This window comes from Simochromis diagramma, unplaced genomic scaffold (genome assembly GCF_900408965.1).
Source record: "Simochromis diagramma unplaced genomic scaffold, fSimDia1.1 OVJJ01000402.1, whole genome shotgun sequence".
NCBI classification, from domain to species: Eukaryota; Metazoa; Chordata; class Actinopteri; order Cichliformes; family Cichlidae; genus Simochromis; species Simochromis diagramma.
This window is the reverse complement of record NW_024386972.1, coordinates 2,888,877-2,909,878: the sequence shown is the minus strand read 5'-3', so window position 1 is coordinate 2,909,878 and position 21,002 is coordinate 2,888,877. Positions and strand designations below refer to the sequence as shown.

General features: G+C 39.1%; 1 protein-coding gene across 4 annotated transcripts in view; it reads left to right on the top strand.

The window, feature by feature from the left end:
• Positions 1 to 21,002, top strand: part of vti1a (vesicle transport through interaction with t-SNAREs 1A) — a 116,099-nt gene that overhangs the window by 276 nt on the left and 94,821 nt on the right. For all 4 annotated transcript variants that reach the window (XM_040039440.1, XM_040039439.1, XM_040039442.1 and 1 more), the window contains exons 2-3: positions 7,797 to 7,855; positions 8,756 to 8,866. In XM_040039440.1, the coding sequence (XP_039895374.1) occupies positions 7,797 to 7,855; positions 8,756 to 8,866 (170 nt within the window). The remainder of the gene's footprint in view (positions 1 to 7,796; positions 7,856 to 8,755; positions 8,867 to 21,002) is intronic.

The window sequence follows — 21,002 nt, the reverse complement described above, 5'->3', positions numbered from 1 at the left end:
TAAAAAGAATGTGTCATGTATATGTGGCCGTCTTCTTATCTTGGTATGTCTTTGATAGGTTTAGCCGGTGTGAAATAGTGTTAAAGAACATCCTAACCCTGTTTATGGTGTTCAGAAGAGGATAGTAGCTTCAAATCACTTTAATGAGTAGGTTAATATTAATTGAAACTATTCAACTGAAGTAATCTTTTAGTGTTATCATAGTGATTTAGTGTATGACATTCTTGCCAATACTTACCATAAAGAAAAAACTATGGATGTTTTTGTGGACAATCATCGTTGGAAAAGTTAAGTTTTGGAATGGCACTGATATCACTGCAACTTTCAATGACACTTTTGGGGAGTGTTGTTTTTAGTTTTACTGTGGATTTCAGTTTTAGCCAGTTTAAAAATAATTCAGCCTTTTGATACCAACAAGTTTGAAAGCATACGTTTCTTAATATGTTAGCAAGGGCCTAGTAACTAATATGATGGACTAATAACTTTATCCTGGTATTGACTTAAATATTTAAAAGCATGTCTTTGGTTGACTATTTATTTAGCTCTTTACATTCCATTCACTTTTATTTATATAGCGTTAAATCATAACAGCAGTCACTGAAGGTACTTGGATTAGAGCAATGTAACCTTCAGTGGACGGCTTTTCCAGCAAAAGGTTAGCAGTTTCAGAAATATTCTCATTGATCTTCAGAACACAGTCCTGGATGCAGCTGTAGATGGTGTACTCTGGTTCATCCGTGCATGCTGTCCTGCAAAGGACAGTGTATCAGCGGCGAGATCCATAGTAGAAGTTACAAAGGAGTTTGAGGTGGTATTACATCAAGCATCAGGCCTGAGTTCCTTCTTGTTTGCAGTGATAATGGACAGGTTGATAGATGAGGTCAGGGAGGAGTCTCTGTGGACTTTCATGTTCGCAGATGACATTTTGATCTGCAGTTACAGTAGGGAGCAGGTTTAAGAGGTCCTGGAGGTAAGTTAGAATAGAATAGAATAGAATAGAATTCAACTTTATTGTCATTGCACATGCACAGGTACAGGGCAACGAAATGCAGTTTGCATCCATCCAGAAGTGCTTTAGTGATATAGATATATTACAATATATATTAGCAATAATATAGATATGTGAGTATATTACAGAAATGGGTCTATTATGGAATGTTATAATGTACACGGTATGAAGTATGTTGTGAATATTCTATAACTATAAGTATGTACAGGCTGTAGTGAGTACAAGCTATGAACAGGCTATGAACAGGATATAAATATGAAAAACTATACAGAATATGAAATAAGTAACTTTACAGAATCTGAGATATACAGCTATACAGAAATGGGAACTATGCAAGTTGTAAACAGTTGTAGGATTAAAGATTATCGAATGTACAGAATGATTATTTACACAGAGCTATACAGTAGTGCAGTTAAGATAAGTGAGGGTGTAGATAGTTTCTACAGAGGCTATATAAAGTGCTGGTGGTTGTGAGTGGTGGTTCAGTCCATGTTATTATTGTGTGTTTGAGGGTACAGTTGTCCATTGTGTGTATGTTCAGTCCATGAGTTTAACGTGGGTCAGATGTCAGGAGGCAGAGTTCAGGAGTCTGACAGCTGTGGGGAAGAAGCTGTTCCGGTACCTGGTGGTCTTAGTCCGTAGGCTCCTGTGGCGCCTCCCAGAGGGCAGGAGGGTGAAGAGTCCATGTGATGGGTGACTGGGGTCTTTGATGATTTTCCCAGCCCTTTTCAGACACCGCTTCCTGTAGATGTCTTTTATGGCAGGAAGTGGTGCTCCGGCGATGCGCTGGGCAGTTTTCACGACCCTCTGCAACGCCTTCCGGTCCGAGGCAGAGCAGTTCCCGTACCAGACTGTTATACAGTTGGTCAGGATGCTCTCGATGGTGCAGCGATAGAAGTTCACCAGGATGTCTGAGGACAGGTGGTTCTTCCTCAGAGTCCTCAAGAAGAAGAGGCGCTGGTGAGCCTTCTTGACCAGCTTGGAGCAGTTGGTCGTCCAGGTGAGATCCTCGGAGATGTGGACTCCCAGGAACTTGAAGCTGCTCACACGCTCCACAGCCGTCCCCTTAATGTGGATGGGTGGATGTGGGTCAGCATTCCTCCTGTAGTCCACGATGAGCTCCTTGGTCTTCTCGGTGTTAAGCAGCAGGTTGTTTCTGTCGCACCACTCAGCCAGACGATCCACCTCCTCCCTGTAGGCGGCCTCATCGTTGTCACTGATGAGGCCAATCACCGTGGTGTCATCTGCAAACTTAATGATGGTGTTGGAACCATCAGCAGGTCTGCAGTCGTGGGTGAAGAGGGAATAGAGGAAAGGGCTGTTGAGGTAGTTGAGGTATGGACTAGAAAGAATAGGAGTGAAAGTCAATAGACAAGACAGAATACATGTGTGTGAATAAGAGGGAGACAGATGTAACAGTTAAGATGGATGAGTTTAAATAAAAGCAATGCACAGTGCACAAGAAAAGTTAAGAAAGGAGTACAGGAGAGGTGGAATAGTGTCAGAGTTTATTTGTGACAGACGGACAACAGCAAGAGTAAAAGGAAAGGTTTTTCGAGACAGTATTGAGACCTGCTATGATGTATGATTTGGAGACAGATCATTAATAAAACCACACAAGACAGAAAGTTGTTAAGATGTTTTTGGGAAGTGGCCAGAATGGATTAGATTAGAACTGAGTACATCAGAATTTCAGCTCGGATTGAGCAGTTTGCCTACAAAGGTGGAGAGAAAAGGCTGAGATGGTTTGGAACTGTGGAGAGCAGGGATAGTGAATGTATTGGACAAAAGGAGGAAAAGAGGAAGACCACAGAAAAGATTCATGCATGTAGTGAAGGAGCACATGATAGGATGAGGTGGAAGCAGATGGTCTGCTGTGACAACCCTTAAAGCGAGCAGCTGTAAGAAGAAGACATTGCTGGTTTCATCAGTTTGTTAAAGTGATAGCATTCTGTCATTCTATCAGACTTAATTCAGACATAACCAAAGCCGCATGTTTTGCCTCTTCATTTGTATGACCCGCAACTCCTTCACTTTTGAAACACTCATTGATAGATTCTGATGCTGTAGGAGTACAAATCTGACTCTGTCTTCATTAACTTTATCACAAAATTTTATTTAAAGATTTTATTCTGTGATATAATTAGAACTGAAAGCTCAACATACATGAAACGTATTTAGGAATTTTTGGTGTGGTCCATGTGTGCTTCCAGCAATTAATGCCGTGTTCACACCACTGATAAGAAGCTACAAACTGACGCCTGACACTTGTTGATGCTTTATGTGCATCAAATCAAAGTTGAGCTGACGTCCATTTTTTTTTTTCAACCTATCATATGCTTGATGCAAATAAACACTTGAGCGACACTTCAGTAGCAAACCAGTGACAGTGTCGCTTGTGATGTCTGTCTGTCTTTGTAACTTTGTCTGGTTGTGATAATTTAACATTAAGGCATGCAAATTGTGTCTTCTAAGCTCTCGTTGATGTTTAAGGAGGATTATTATTCTGTTGAAATGTGGAAAAAGCATTATGTTCTAATTTTGTTTTGTACAATAGGAAGCCTCTTTAACATGTCTGACCACAATTTTGATAAAGGTGTAGCTTTGAAACTTTCTTGAGATAACTTTGGGCAGCTGGAGAACACCTTATTACTGTGTAGGATATTCTCCTATATAGTCATGTGTTATTGAGCTGGGCAACTTAAGATGCTGGAGAGACATCTGCATAGTGGTAATCTTTTTATAGTTGGTTAGTTTTTGTAAATTCTACTTGCTCAGACCTATTAAGACTGCTGTTTGTGGAACGACTTTGGGTATTTCTCCCCTCTTCTGCTCTGCATGTATCAGTTTTGGAGGAGAAGCAGAAGAGACATACACATGCTTGCATACACAGTGAAACAGACAGCAGAGGAGAGAAACAAAACTGCATTGGACTCTTTTGAACTGAGCTAAAATAAAAAGTGTGCACAGAATATAAATTTTTGGCTTGACTATAGAGGGGGGCGATTGATCCAAATATCCCTGTATTTACTTGGTATCAGATCAATACCAAAATCTGCAATATCGCACCGCACTACTTGACTACATTTTCAGATAGCAATATGTTGTTAATGTTAGATAAACCTCTTTTCTCATCACCAGTTCTCATACTTGGTTCTGTAGGTTTCAGACATATGAAATCCTGACTGTCTGAGCCTGTTTTTGATACTGTAATTTATATTCTGCAGGATCTAGGCACGAATGCATGGCTTTGACTTTTTTCTCTGAAGGGAGTCTTTAAAATGTATTTATGTTTACATTTCTGTACTGTGAAGCCCTGCACTAAAAGAGGGTTTAGAGGTGGGTTAAAACCTACAGATGTTGTTAACCACCTGGCTCTGGGTCTTCCCATCTTGTTTTTCCTACATGTAGATTTACCAGATTGCTGCATTAGTGTTTTGGTGGCAGGCAGGCAGCTGAAAGACGGGCAGCTTGTGGATTTGGCTAAGCCTGGAAGGGAAACATGAGTTTGGATGACATGGAAAAGGCCAGAGCTAGTTGGCCAGTTGTGATTTAACTTTAAAATGTAATACTTTTACTTAACATACCCATAAATGAATGTAGACATATCAATGGGTAATACTTTCCTATTTAAAATGACTTAATACAAAGAATAGATAATAAAATACATAATAGAAAGTTGAGCTTCAGTTGCTCCCTTATTTCACAAGGGATCACCACAGTAAATAGCTCCACTATTGACATTGCAGATTTTTTTAAAACCCCCAATTCCCTTCCTGATGGAACCCCACAGGGATTTATGTCTCCTCCTGGGATCGAACCGTATCGTTTGCTTGTTAGGCAGATGTATAAACAGCTACACTGTCATCTGACACCACTCAATACCAATCACAGTTATAAGCTGAGACAAAATAGTCATTGAGTTTGTATTTGTTTTCTCAGTGCAAGAGCCTTTCTGCACAGCACCTTCTTCCATTTTTACGGTCACTTTTCAAAATTAAATGGTATTTTGCAGTGTGAAATACACTGGGTGTTTTTAGTTTACAGCTACACTAAGCCAAAATGGTGGGAAATATATATCTAAAGGTGGATATGACAATTAATTTAAGGCTGAACTACTACATATTAAAATTTTGGTGAGTAGTAGCAACCGTTACTACTTACTTACAGTGAGTGTTAACTAGTAGTTTGTTTTAAGTTTTCAGATTTCATATTTGGAAGCTTTATCTCTTCCTCTCGGCTCACACTTGCTCATTGGGTTTTCAAAGGCGCTGCTCTCACAAAACCTCGCTTGACTGAATATTTCTGGTTTGGAATTGGCATGTTCGAAGACTCATGGCAGCCCATTCCGCAGAGTAATTTCTCATTGCTTCCTCTCACCATCTGTTGACTGTGTCAGAGGAAGCCTGTATGAATATGTACAAAGCTAGAAAATGCATTACAACCATAAGTAGTTGTTGTGTGTTTTCTGACACCAATGGAATAGTTTACAGTTGAATTTCAATTCCCTTCCTACTCATTAAGTTTTTCTTAAGTTCTTTTGGCTCTTCTTACCCAAGTGGATGCATTTTGCCCATGATATCCCCTCTGTTTAATATTTTAAAAAGGAACCATAACATTGTTCTTGTAGTTTATTACTTTTACTTGGCGTGTTATGTTGTTGATAATGGCCATGGCATGTGGAAAACATGTCCTAGATGCTCACAAAACAATTAAAAAAAATATTTATACATTAATTTTTGTATATTATTTATTTGCAACATTGCTCCAAAACTCAACATCAAGAAGAAATTTGAATAAGAATACTATGAACAGAACAAGACTCAACATCCTTGTTCTATTAAACATGGCTCCAAGTTTTCACGTTTGAATGTTCATGGCAAGAGATTATTTGTCAATCACTGGCATTGAAATATGAAACATAAAAAGTAAAAGAAAAATACCAATCCCTTTGTTTTCTTTATTTTTGCCTTACTTCTGTGTACAAAACTCCTCATCCGTCTGTCAGCAGGTTCTAGTCTTGGTAAATAGCCATACATATTTCACAGCCCTCTAGCTCGGGCCTGAGCCTGAGTACGAAAGCGTCATCTCATCTTTCACTGAATTGCCTCTGGCTGTTTACTATAGAGATTGTAAGGTTGGACACAGGTTTTAAAAATGAATTTAAGGGCCATGTTGGCCTATGGCACCTGAGAAACGAAGATCTTGGCTTAGCTTTTTTTTTTATTGCAGTCCCACAGCTGGGTATTCTTGTGATGTACTTTTGTTTGTATTTTACTTAAAATGCTTTTCATACTTTGCTTTTAAACCTTTATTAGAATACATCTGTTGGGGTTTCAAAAGCAAATAACATTTTCAGAATTTCTTAATTACTGTAAAAAATGTAAGATTGGTTCGACTTTGTAGGCATCACCTCTTAACATTTACCATCTGTACTCAATACTGAGCTGGTGTTTAAGATGCTGCACTTTTTGTAATGATACATTTTATCTGTGAATTTATAATTATGTCACTTTTTGTTTTCTGGGATTTTAAAAAAAAAAAGTAATAATTAACAGAATTTTTATTGTCAGTATATCAGGTCCACAGGTGTCCTCTTAAACTGTTAAACCAAATATACTACAAGATCAGCACTTTGACTGACTGTTGTGATATGCTGATGCACTGATAACATTAACACAACTTTGTGTTACAAATGTACTCTAAACTATTTAAAATTTAGTATGATATATCTCACACCATGGTTAGCAAAAGATTTCCACAACACCTCAAGTCTGGGATGGTTCTGACATTATTTTGGCTTCGCTTTTGCATTACATTGATCGCTTTGTCTTTTTCCTCGAACTGTTGTGTGGTGGGTGCATTGTTCCACTTAAGGGGAGGCTGCTGCTGCTGGGGAGTGCTGTTACCACAGGGGTGTGCAACAATGACATATGGTGGATGTGTGATAAAGTAACATGCACATAAATCTCTTAACCCAAAGTTTCTAAAGTAAAGGCTGCATGTTAAGATGACATTAAATGTTATTTTCTTTACCCTCTTTTATATTTTTTATGTTATTAATGGTATTTATGCATACGAGAATTTATTTCCTAACTTCATTTTTTTTGTTTTCTTTATTATTATTAAACTATATGTGTAAGTTGCTTATACTTTATGTCAAAGCCTTGGGCAATGGTCTTTTCTTTTTTTTTCTTGTTTTAAGTTAACATAAATATGCTTGATTAGTAAACACCATACCGCATACCATGAACAAACAAAATCTTTGGCCAGGATCTAATTTCAGGACAAAGACTAGTTCATGTAGATGTAGGGAAAGTGATAATGCCGTTGCCTTAAATAACTGTTGGAAGCGCTGTAGTTTGCACGCTGCTCTGGAACTCTTAAGTCCTAATGAGTTTCAATGGGTAATGTGGTAGAGCAGCCATGGGGTGAGGTGTAGAACAGTGCGTTAGTCATTCTGAGTGGGACTCATACTTCTGGCAAGTGAGCAAAGCTGACACCTCCCTTCCCTTTGAGTTGGCATGAGGTGTCTCGCTGCTCCTCAACAGAAACCAACAAAGGCCTCATAGACGCCAATAACTAAGAGACATCAAATGTTGGCTCGTCGTGTGGAGAGAATGTGTAAATATATCTTCAAATGTGTCCTCGTGTGTTGTTTTCTCCCAGTCTCTTTCTTTCTCTCTCCCCCTCTCTTCCCCCGTTGCGGGGGAGTTAGGCTGTTGTCATGAAGCGCTGTTCCTCCGTCGGCTGATCAATATGTTGCTGGGTTTTTTTTCTCTTTCAGAGGAGAAGACACAGCTGGTTCTAAATGTCGACAAACAGCTTGAAGAAGTCAGAGAGTTGGTATGTCTTTGATCAGTAATTTTCTCCTCTTCCCATTTCCTAAATAATGAATTTGTGGAAAGAGGGAGGGGACAATTTTCACTGGCACCAGACAACAGCACCTGTATTATCCTGGTGGTGACATGACATGTAGACATAACACACATGCACACATACTTCACATGGCGGAAAGGAGGCTTCCTCCTCATATGATTACTTTCCCATAATCTGCTTTTAAGTGACACCCCTATGACACATTTCAAGCCATTATCTTGGGTGGGGTGTCTTCATGTTGCTGTTTAAACATGAGCAAAGTCACCTGACAGAAACAAATTGTTGTTGCGGTTGTCTTGTTATGCCATAGTGATGAGTTTCCTCCAAATCTGCCACAGAGAGACCTGTCTACCCATGCATCAGATGTACTTTTGCTTCATTCACTCAGACATTGTTGGGCCCATGCGTGTCATGGCAATGAAGGAGCCCTCGTATTTGATTGTGTACTTACAGAACATACTTCCTCTGTTGTAACTTTTATCACAACTGAGTGACACCAGCAGAAGGCGTTTGATTTTACAATCGGCACTGGAGGATATTAAAGTTAATGCTGCTGAAGTTGAATCTGTTCAAAAGTGTTCAAAGGGAGCACACAACTGTAAAACTTGCCCTTAAAATTTTTTTCAGAAAGCTGGTGCAGGAAATATGATCATAAAAAAAACTAAACTTTTAAATGTCAAAATGTACATATACAGTCTATTTTGTACTTTTAATATTTTAATGTAAATCTGTATTATAATGAGCTCTAAATCTGTCACTCTGGCAGTGTTTTATATTCCAAGTATTTCTTTCGATTTTGAAATGACTCTTAAAATTTCTGTTAGGAATGTTTGACTTTAAATGAATTGGATGAATTGTGGGTTTTAGCTGGAGCAGATGGACCTGGAGGTGCGAGAGATCCCCATCCAAAGCAGAGCCATGTACAACAGCAGGCTGAAGAGCTATAAACAGGAGATGGAAAAGCTTGAGAAAGACTTTGTAAGTATTTCAATATGTCATGAAATGTTTTTTTAAATTCTCATGCAAACGCAACAGTTGTAATAGTTGTAATGTTCTTATTGAGAGTGTAAATGATGCTCTATAATAAATAAGCGTCTATAAGCTACTCATCATAAAACAAACACCCCAGCTTTTTTAAACTCAGAAATTAAATTATAAAATAAATGCATATTCAAAGAAATATCATTTGGAAAATTGGTTTGGAACCAGTCACTGCTGACACACACGTGTTGAATTTGTGGGTTACTTTTCTTCCACTCAGACGAGCTGGATGAAGTCCAGAGACTGTGATGGTTTTCCATCTTTTCAAGGCCACCGTGCAGTTCTGTTGTTCCAGTGTTTTGTGTCATTATCTTACCAAAAAGATGAACCCCTGACCAATCGATCTGCCTTCGTTTGTTACTTGTTTTTTTTTTGTTTTTTTTTGTTTTTTTGTCACATGTCCAATAGCGAAATACAGTACCGTTTTGTGCATGACCATATTCTGCTAATAATTCTTCAGAGGATGTAGTAACACTTTGTTCCATCACCGCCTTTGTTCAGACACATCGTTTTTGTAAGTAATCAGCAGAATTTGTGGCACGTGCATAAATCCCTTTCATGACATTTCAAGGCTTCACATACTTCCATCGCTCTGCAATAGCTGTAAATTAACCAAATAATTAAACATTAATCCTCGAAAAACACTTCTTTTCTCATGAAATTTGCATCATTATTTATTTATCTTTACTGTTAGAAAAACACCAAAAACTGTGGACTGTTTGCGTGTAACTCTCACTCTCGCAGTAATTCCTGCACTCACAAACAGACTTGCACTGAAGCTCAGCGGTGCATCCACAGAGGTTAATTCAGAGTTCATATCTGAACTTTCAAGCAATGCCTATCGAGAATGGGTTGTGCGTGTTTGTGTTGTTGCTGCAGAATCTGGCCTTGTTTAGTAATTCATAAATCACTGTATGTCTTGGCTTGATTTATCAAAGCTTAATGAACAGTCTGGTCTTTTGGGTCACTTGCTTTTAGTCTACATTTTGAGCTACCAATATTGCCCAAGGTACTTCACGTAATCAATAATACTCAGAAATACGCAATTATCCAGTGCAATTGAATCCAAAACTTTTTTAACCTCTTATTTTAATTATTATATCTTCAAATTGATCCTTGTGAAAGCATCTTAAATTGATTGTTGGCATTATAATGTTAAGAAAAATCGTAGTGGTAACGTATCTTTAACTATATCTTTTTTTCTGTGGTTGTTGTTGTTGTTTTCTGTTGTCAGTTTTGTTTTGCTGGTGCTCATAACATGATAATAAACCCGTAGTGTAAGAGCCGTTGACCTTGAGCTTGAGAGCACGTGTCCCTCCACGAATCAAATTTTATGTGATTTAAATCCACAGCCTCAGAATGAGTTGGAAAAATATATACTGAATTGTTGAAGTCCTGTTGAGGAAATTCAGCAAAGGCTTCTCCTTAATGTGTTAAGTTTAGATGTTGGCCAAAATAACGAACAAACTTTTCTCCAAACCTTGAAATGAATAAAGTGTGTACTTTTCCACACAAATCTGAACTTTTTCTTCGCTTGTAGAGGATTTATTGGAGGATATTTGGATAGCTCAAGTTTAATGGGAAGGTTTTCAGGAAGTAACGGGAAGCAGTGCAATGATCATCACAAAAATGCACAATGCACAGCCAATATAATCAGAATTCCAAGTGTTGAGTAATTTTGATTTGATGCAAAATGTCAAAATAAAAGTAGCAGTTGTGAGACTCAAAATAGACTTATGCACATATGAAAAACTACATATTTATTTATGATATACTGCCCATCTATACCTCAGATGACTACTACAGTCCATGCTTTTCACCAACACTCATTATTTTTCTTAAATGTTTGTTTGGTATCTAATCATCATTAACCACAAAATACTTTTTATATTCCCCCACCTCACCGCTCCAAACAAGTAAACATGCACAAACACCGCATTTAGATTCAAATAATATGTGCTAGTGATCTGTGAACACGCCACTGAGATGTGCTAACTGAGATCATAGAAGAGATCTCTGTGCCAAAACAGCTTGCTTTTCTCACCATAGGCATTTAATTGGCTGACGATTAATCTTTAACTTTTCTTCTCCCCACTCTTACCATGCTTAATCATCAAGCAGTTAACACCTGCTGTGGCCGATATTGGTGCTAATTTTCGTTTCTAGCCTTTTTTCCCTGTCTTACGAGCATGTGCTGGCGCCGAAAATTGTTTCTTCACCCTGGCAAAACATGGCATTCCTCCATGCACTTTATAATGCAAAAATCCGGTGTGCACAGTCCTTAGAGAGTATGATGATGTCTAAATTCTTTTTTGCACATCGCTGCATACTTTAGTCGTGTCTGCAATTGCTTGTACTGAAATGAAAAGCAGAAGGTAGCCGTAGGATAATCCGGGTGTCCGGAAAATAAAAAAGCAGTGACTGGCTTCTAACTGTGAGTCTCCCTGTTTGACTGTAATTTCTCTTTTTTACACCTCTGCGTGTGGTGCGGTGAAATCAGCGCACATTTAAACCAGGATCACCCACCTCACAGAGTTACATCTAGTATATCTCGTCTCCCGTAAATCTGATGCAAGTGTTCAGAAGGCAAGAACTTCAGCCCCCTCAGATGTGTCTCAGATGTGCCAAATGCTATAGCTGAGCTCAGCTTCTCACTTCCTGCCGGCCTAGGGAGGACATGACACTCGGCTCGAAAAGGCATCGAGTGGAAAAAAGGGCAATCTCCTTTCTTTTTAATGTAAAAAGCTCCGGCTTTGTTGTGCTTTCTGTGGATATCAAGGCCTTTCCACTCCCTCACTACCAAATCTCCCCCATAACCCACCCCCTACTGGCCTCCCACGGGTGTCTCCCCCCTTAACCTGCTCTCTCATCCTCTCATTCACCCGTGGTTTGAAGTAATTCTACCACTGGTGTGCCAGCTTGAGACCTCATTCCTTCTCCTTTTCAGACAGAGGGCTGGAGTTGACCTCAGAAACCCAGCCATTTCATCCAGAAAGAAAACTTATCAAACAACCACCCCAAAAGGTATATATATATATATATATATATATATATATATATATATGAGGTGTAGCTTTGTTGGCTTGTTGGGTGACAGCTTCATTGTGATAAAACCGGGGGCCATGGGGATCTCACAGGTGCTGAGCCACGACAAAACAGACATTGTAGTAGCCAAAGCAGACAGCAGCTTAAGCAAAATAAAAAGTAAGCCAAAGTGTACAATAAATAAATAAATAAAAAGGAAATGAAAATCCTATTTGATGGGGTCAGCTTGCTCAAATCAGAGGGAGAAGAATGGCATGGCTCTTAGCAGTGGCTTTGATCAGGGAAAGAGAGCCTAACCTAAGTTTAATTTAATGAAATCTATTGGGCAAACAGAGCCACTGTTTTCAAAGTGCCAGGTTAGGTCTGTCCCAGTGGGCAAGATGAGGACTCGCAGGCATTGATTGCATCACGCAAAACACAACTTTAAGTGTGTGAGTGAAACTGGACGCCATGAAATGTGTGATTCGTGTGACTTGTGTATAATGAGGCATCGTAAAGCAACATTGGCTGGAGGATTTAAAGATACATTTGTCAGTCCTGATAAATTTCTCTTATCAGAATATATTTTGAGTACAGAGACCCCCTCCTTCCTTTCGCCTGACTATGACAAACTGTTCTTTATCATTGTCAGGTCTCTGATTTATTATGTAGACTCAATAAAAATGAAGAGTTTTCTTTTTTCATTTTAACAACAAAATTGACATTATTTAGATTAGGTCATCATTATTTGGTTAAATGACAAACAATCCTCAGGTATTATTGAAAATGAAGTAAATTTATCAATTTCAAGCAAATCTTTTCTAATTTCCTTGTAATTTTTAACACTTTTCTGCTTTTCCAATCACCAGTAAGTAATTAGCTCAATAAGATGCACCGGTGGCTGTAACTTGCAGCCCTAATATCATTGTTATCATTATGTAATTGGTATAAATTCACTGGAATAGCTTTGCCTCAATTATTTAATATAAAATTTCATGAGGAGTATTGATCTCTTTAAGAAAAAAAAATCACAACTCTTGGTCATTACTTTGCAGTAGCTATGAAGTTTAGACAAGTGTCTTCATATTTTTTCTTCCCATTTTAAATCCTGAACCCTTTTGAGAGATTATTCACTGCATGGCTTACTTGGACTATCAGCACACCTCCTGCTGGCAGCAGATGGCGGTGTTGATCTAAGAATTTTCTTTGAGTAAGCTTCAACATCAGGAAGATATTGGGCACATTCACCAATTACTTTGCCCTGCTGATATGTGGTTGGACTTGCTCTGATAAATTCTTCTTACCATTGCTATGCCTAACCTCTGCTTTATGTTTAATATGCAAGATTGAAAATGGTGTCCCTGTGGTGAAAACCTATCTGAGTTCTTGCTTATAAGCTTATAAGTTTATGCATTTTCTTTTCTTTTTCTTTGCTTAATTATGCTTTGAAAAATACTTAAGCAAACAAAACAGAATATAAATTAAATGCTAAGTCCTTGGGAAAGTGAAATGCCTTTTTTAAACATTTCATGCTTTAACTCACAACAATATTCTCATTTCTTCTCTCAACTAGTTCTCCGAATATGTTTCACCTCTTTAGATTGTTTCTTTTTTTTATTATATCCAAATAAACACTACTGGTCTAAATGTTTGTTTGTTAAAAGGTTAATTAATAGTCTTTAAATCTCAAGCTTTGACGAGTTTTGTTGTTGAGACCTTACATCTTTTTGTCATTTATTAAAAAGGAGGTCCTATAATGGTCAAGGCAGTTTTGTTGATGGCACGAGATCCATTGTGTTATGCGTTTTGTTTCATCTTATTGAATTTTGAATAGAAAACTATTTTTGGTTTGTCATAATACGCCACACAATGTTCCATCAAGGACCCACTAACATGTTATCTACATGCCAGTATTTCTTTTGAAACTCATATCGTCACCCGGTCTTATGAGGTCGGAAAATATGTAGGCATAGTACAAATTATTAGTTATTGCAAGATTTGAAAAAATGCGATCCAGTCAAAATTTAATTTGCCTGAAGTGCAGTACTTAAATTCAGAAGGAGCCCATTCAGTAAGATTGAGGTGATGATTTGTCTTTTCATTCCCAGCTTCATTTATTCCGACATGGACCCTGATGTTAAATCATGAGGCCAACTGTCACAGGAACTCAACTATCCCTTACTAATTTCCAGTTATCTGTTGGGGTATTGTTTGGAGCTTCAGTCATGGTCAAATAGGATGTGTGGATTGCCTTTTTCTTTAATAAAAGTATTTTCGGTGGAATGCCTCCCAGTGTCTGCCAAGGGAGATAATTAATGCATTTGGAAAAGAGTTGGTCAGCCTTGAGAAATTCAACAGTTTATCTGCTAGGTGCACTGAGGTGAATGGAATGAAAAAGCTAATGGTATTGAATATTTTCACTCCATATATCAATTTCATAAGTGGTTTCACTGACCTTATAATGATATCTTGAGACTTGACATGTAGTTTTCAGTTGAGGCAATGACTGAAAATGGTTTTAATGAATTGGAGTACAGCACCTTCTAAGCTTTTTTTGATGTAGAAATGATTTAATTAAAGTGTGGATGCACAGATATAACAGATAATTTAATGCTCAAATTCGATCAAAACTGAGTTACTAATGAATGACTACTGACATTCCTACACGCGGCTCAAAAACATGTTTGAGAGTGTTATCTGAAGTTTTCCATAAGACTTTTTTTTTCTGGCCCTAAACTTAAAACTTTTTGTGTCCTCTTAATCTGATGGTCAACCACAAACTATTCATCAGTGGCAATGAATTAACATATTTCTGGATTTATATTTTAATTTTCAGGGTTTTGTCTTTGTGTGATTGGCTTCTGCACTAAGTTGGAGTTCAGTGTTTGAAATGTGAATTTTGAGTGATGGAACGGAGTCAAACACTTGAATATGAGGGTCATTTTCATGTTTTTCATTATCTTAAAAAACTAAATAAATGATCATGGACACTTGAAGATTGTAGAGACTATCCAGCTTTAACAAGAGTGGTCATAAACTCATTACTTTTGGCACAGTTACTAACCTTAGCAAAGAATGAAGAGTTTGCAAAGTCATTTAATGAAAAAGTTATTTGTTTTAAAGAGCTCTGGCATCTTAAATGCAATTTTTTTTGCACAACTTGATCATAATTATGTTGAGATTTAAGTTTTGAAGTGAGATTTTTTTTTTGGGCGACTGTACATTCCAAGCTAAACATACAACTAGCGATTATATATTAGCATTGTTGTAATCCCGCTTGAAGGCTTCTTTTTTTTTGCCCCTTGTCCTCATTAAAGTGACTTCTGCAAGCAACAACATGACAGACCAACATTAGTTGGATGTTAGACACTATAAATCGCATTAGGTTGCCTTGGCTTACTTGTTCATATTAAACACAGAGGAGTAAATGCAGATTGACTCTTTTCATGGTTTATTGCTTAACAACCCATCAACAACACCAAAGTCTAATCACTCATCACCAGTCATAAAAGAGTTCCCTGAATTGACAGGGATTTTTTTCCCTCTCTCCCTATATTTCCTCTGCGCTGAGTGCAGATTTAGGATGTAAGCAAATAGATCTTCTTCTTCTACTTATGAATTCTGGCTTTCATTCGGAAATCGTTGCGAGCAGTACGTCTTGCACAAGCCCTTTGCGGATTTGTGGTATTGCAGGCTTTACCATGTCCCCTTTATGGACACCAAGATGGGATTCATTTGTGGATTAGCCTTTTGTCACTCATGTTGAAACCATTTTATTTATTTATTTACTTTTTTACATGTTTGATGGCGTAATGGCAATGGTAGGTCAAATCTGGGTTGAAGGACAGTGTCACAAGAAGGACAAAAAGTTGTGCTGTCCAAAAGTGCCGTGTTCGGTTTTTATAGAAAAACGGGAGACAATACTTTGGCAATACTTTGTTAATTCTGCTTAGTTTTTGTTTGTTTTTTTAATTTAAAAAACATGTATGTTTTACTTGTGTAAATTGTGTTGGAAGCATTAAAAGAAGGGGATAATTGATAAATGTAATTTAACAGCCGGTTAAGTCTAAATGGAAGTATCGTTGAATGTTGATGGGTCTGCGTCTCAAGTTAGAAATGTCCTTTTGGGCAAAATATAGGCGTTGACACCAGTTCAGGATTAATTAATTAATAGGGTGTTCTCGGTGGTTGCGAATGTAAAGTTGATTTTTAAGTTATATGAGTAATTTCTTTAGCATTGCTCAAAGAAACCAGACTGAAATTATGCTGTGTAATTTCCAGTAAGCCTGATGTTTAGGATAAAATTGGCACAACAGCAAAATTTACTTGCTAACGAGGTGTGTGCTCTTTGACAAAATGATTTGTCGTAGGGTTTGACTCTCAAATATCACACAGATAGGCCGTAATTTGTAAACACATCATCCCCTGCTTCTTCTGTGCCTCTTCATGTGAACTCTCTTCTGTATGGATGGGGTATCTGCATTATGCCTGGAGCACAGGATTTGTTTGGCAGTGTGCAAATTCGGCCGTTATCCTTCCACGCGATCGTTTCCTTTCTCGCTTATCTCTCCTGGCCCCTCCAAAGTCACCGTACTTTCACACTCACTGACAGCGATCAGTATAGCTTTCAGACGCTTGTCTGGCTGAGTCTGCCAAGAAGCGAAGGCCCTCCCAGGTCCCCTCACTGTCCTCAGGGCTTGTGTGATTGAGTGACTGGAGTGAGTGGGGGCCAAAGATAATAGGGGGAAAATATAAAGACATGGGGTGATGATATGATAGCACCCCCACGCTCCTCCTCCACCCTCCTCTTTACTCCCCTTTCCACCTCCCCTTCACTTTTCTTTTCCTTTCTGTTCTTCTTTCTGTCCTACCCCCGGTTCTCGTGCACCGAGCCTGTCCCACGCAGTAGTGTAAACCAGAAGTGACATGTGACACCCACTCCCCAGTGATGTGCTGACAAGCGGGTACTAGAATAGGTGACAATGTTTTCTTTTTTTGCCAGACTGGCTTAAGTATGGTGAAGGGATTCATGAAGTATTTATGAAATATATTATGAATCATTGGGTCTGTGTTTTTCCTCTGTATTTTAGGCAGTGGCATTTGCTTTTAATAAGTAAGGCTCAGAGACGCCAAGGCTGGGGAAAGGAGTAAATGGAGGGAAAACTCTGTATATTTCATCTTTAGTGGTGTTTCTTTAGAGTAAAACTTCTATGTTTACACATGTTTTAACCCTTGCTCACAGCCCCTTCACAGAAACATGCACACACATGCACACACACAATTAACTTGGTTTCTTCCTCTCATCCTAAGTGTTTCTAATGAGGGAGTGTGCCAGAAAGAAAGGGAAACCGTTTTTGCTCTCAGCGACCAACAATTTTGCCTTTTCTCGGGTGTTTTTGAAGCCTGCAGTGGAATCTGGCTGTGGCCTTGATCAGAATTACATTGTGGAAGATGAATTAAGGTTTTTTTTTTTTTTTTCAATTATCCCAGAGGTTGGCCAGCATTAGAGCATCAGCTTACTCCTGCAGTGAGACTAAACTCTTTAGTTTTGTTCCCCTCATCACCATAGAGCACTTGTTTGTTCTCCGTTAAGCTTTTTTTCTTCTTCTTTTTTTGTATGTTTTTGTCTTGGTATTTTTATTCTGAAATTATTCATTTCACAAAAGACATTTGCAAACAATCAAATAGCTCATTAAATTAATGTTATTTTGTGGATATTCTAGCACTTTTTTGTTTAAAAAATAAATAAAGCATCATTTTTCTTTGTGTTAATGTTGAATATAAGACAATTTCCTTTAAATTGGCTTACGAGGTGCAAGAAAGTCTTGTCTGTACCAATCAGTTGACTGCTTTTTAAAAAATTTCTGCACCGTTGTTGTGAATTCCAGCACAGAACCTGCACACTCCCAGGAAACTCGTAAGTGTATTGGGAAGTTCAGGAGGGCACATGTTGGAAGGGCTTTGGAAGGGGGCCTTACTGGCCTCATCAGCATTTGAATGTGTTCTGGCTAGTGAAATAACAAAGTATACATAAATATATAGAGATAATGATCTGGCTAAGTCTCTATGTGTGCTGCTGTATTCTTATGCTAATGATCCAGCTATTCAACGCCAACAATGGTCACATTACAAGAAAAGGCAAAGCACTGAAGGAGATAGTCTTCTGTGTACGTGTCCACCGAGGGACGCGCACATGCTCACCAGGCCCAACTTCTCTCCCTTTGTGTCTAGGTTTTTTTTTCCTCTTTTTTTTTTTTTTTATTACATTTTTCAATTTTAGATAACACTCCAAGAATAGACATCAAACAAAAATGAATCATAAATCGAGGTCAGGAGTGAGCCTCTTTCCAAAGCAGAGAAAGGGTTAAAAGTGAAGGTATCTTTAAAAAAGATGGGAAGACTGATAGGAGAGGAGCTCTTCTCAGCAGAGGGTTCAGTGAACCATATGTAGGTGCCCACAGGCTAATGGGCCGGTTGGTCCCTGGCTTGCCAGGTATCCTGTATGCACATTTCCACCCCCCCCCCCCCCAAAACAAAACACACACACACACACACATAGATAGATAGACTCTCCCTCCTCGTCATCCTCCAGCACTCACCTCTCCAACCCCTCCCACCTTCACTCTGTGAAAATACCTCCTCCACTTTCCTCTAATCTCACCTTTTTCTCTGGTGCTGACCTGGGGAGGCTCTCTTTATTCCCCACTGCACGCCAGAAGCCAGCGTTGTGATCGGAGCCCGGGCCCCTGCGCTGGTTCCCCTCTCCTCTCCTCTATCCTTGCCCTGGCTGCCCGCCTCCCCGACGGCTCTGCTCTATTGATTTACTCCTCCAACCAATGCTGTCTGTCTCTGTTTTGCACCACCAGCACCTAGGTCCCTCATCTCTATAACCCTCCCTCTTTCCTCATTTTCTTTGCTGTCTTCTTTTTTGTCTTTTCATACTTTCTTTCCATCTTTCTTTCTGTCCCCTCCTACACAACCACGGGCTATGGAAGGAAGAAACTAATGGAACAAGAGCGAAGGAGTGAAAGAGACACGGAAAGACTGGTAGTGTGGGAGGGGAAATGGGGCCTTTGATTTTTCATTAGAAGCACCTTCATATTTTAATATTGGGTTTAATCGGGCCCTCGTGCCTTAAAGAAATAACCACTGAGAGATGATCCCTCGGCCTTCAAAAACTATATGGCGTTTCTTCAATCAAAGCCCTTCTTGAATTTGCTCTTTTGTTTGGAGTTCACTTTCAACACCCCTCCTTCCACCGCCTTCTCTTGCTGTCTCCTGGCCTATCACTTTGTGGTTACAGTCGTTAGGCTTATTGACTGATCTCAGCAGTACTTAGCAATAGAAATGACTTTGACAGGGAACCCCCCTTCCATTCACACAGGTGCAAGAATGAAATAGCATGGTATCAGAGTGGTGTAAACCACTACTGGCAAATGATAAAACATTGTTTGCTTGTGGGCTAATTGATTGATAGATTTAAAAAAAGCAAACTAATAAAGAGAAGTTTTATCACAGTTGTGTCAGACAGTGTCAGGTTTTTATTAAGGGACGTGATCTTTTTGAAGCTGATCCACTCTGTCTGCCTAAAATAAGTCTCCTCACCTCACACCTGCTCAGATATGTCGCTGGCTCATTTATTGCCTTGCCGTTGTTGATCATTCACCTCTATTTGTGTTTTTTTTGACAATTGTTTCTCTGAGACTCCTTGAGGTATTTCATGGAGGTGGAACACAATGCAGTGTGCGTCGAAGCCACCAAAGCACCAACCTGTGAGCTAATGAGAGGCCCCATGCTGTTATCTAAGGCTCCGGCTTCTCTACCACTGCTGCACTTCTATCAGGGGAGAGAACACACACCGGGCTACCGTTCACATATGTTGCACGCGTACGTTCTCTAAAGGAGGTTTACCGGGGATGCAAAAGCTCACAGAAGCCTCCATCTTACATACAGTAGCCCCCATGTATCCTTCTGCACTCACACAAGCGCACAACAGACAGAAGTAAAGGATTCGATGGCACCAAAGACCGCAATAAAACAAAGGCGCAAATGACACCCTCCTGCGACAGTCCCAACTGTAGCTGCTTCCCTTTGTCTGATAATATATCAGATGTATTAAAAAGGAGCACTTAATTGAACAACCTCTCCCAGTTTGTTTGTGTTAAAGGAGAGTAGAAGATGCTAGACAACAATTTGTGTGTGTGTATGTTTCGCTTTGTGCTTGGCTGTGCATGTGCATGTCTGTGTGTGTGTGTGTGTGTGCGTGTGTGTGTGTGTGTGTGTTAAACCCCTGCTGAGCAGAGATGCATTATTTAAGATGCTGTTGTGATACTTGTGCCTGCTTAAAGGTCTCTGCTTCCTTTTAACGCCATGCCGCATCAGCCCACCTCTGCCCCCACTTGTGGGGGGAACCAGAGTGGGGCCTGCTGGCGCTGGTCCACACATCACCTGGGAAAATATCACAGCAGGGGAGGAGAGGAAGTGAAATAGATAACCTTTGAGTTTAGCACACATTTTTGTGAACACACATTTTACTGCTCCACTTCATTGTCACTTCTGTGCTTACTTTAGAAATATTTTTTTTACTTATTTATTTATTTTTACAGGATGTTCATTTTAGATCATTTTATACTCACCTTAATTTTATTTGGATTTTCACATTTTGTGCATCCCTAGAGCAACCGGGAGAGGAAAATGAAAGGACTGAATGTCAGTTTGAGGCAATCACATGGCGTTAGACATGAGAGTTATTAAGTCTAACTTGCCCAGTTGCTCTCCTGCTGGTGAAAAACCTTGTAATGGAACCTAGTACTATAAATTGAATGTGGTTAATTACTCTTCATGCTATGCCACCAGCCGTGTGTGCAGGGTGAAAAGGAAAAGCTTGGGAAAGTAGAGGGAAAAAGCGTCTGCAGAGGAACTTCAGGGCCCCTCATTACACTCTGCCCCTGGGTATTTTTACGCCTTTTATTTCCCATCTAATGAACTGTTTACATTTTTTTTTTTTTTCTGCTTTCTAGGCGCCACAATTATTCGACTTGTCCTTGTG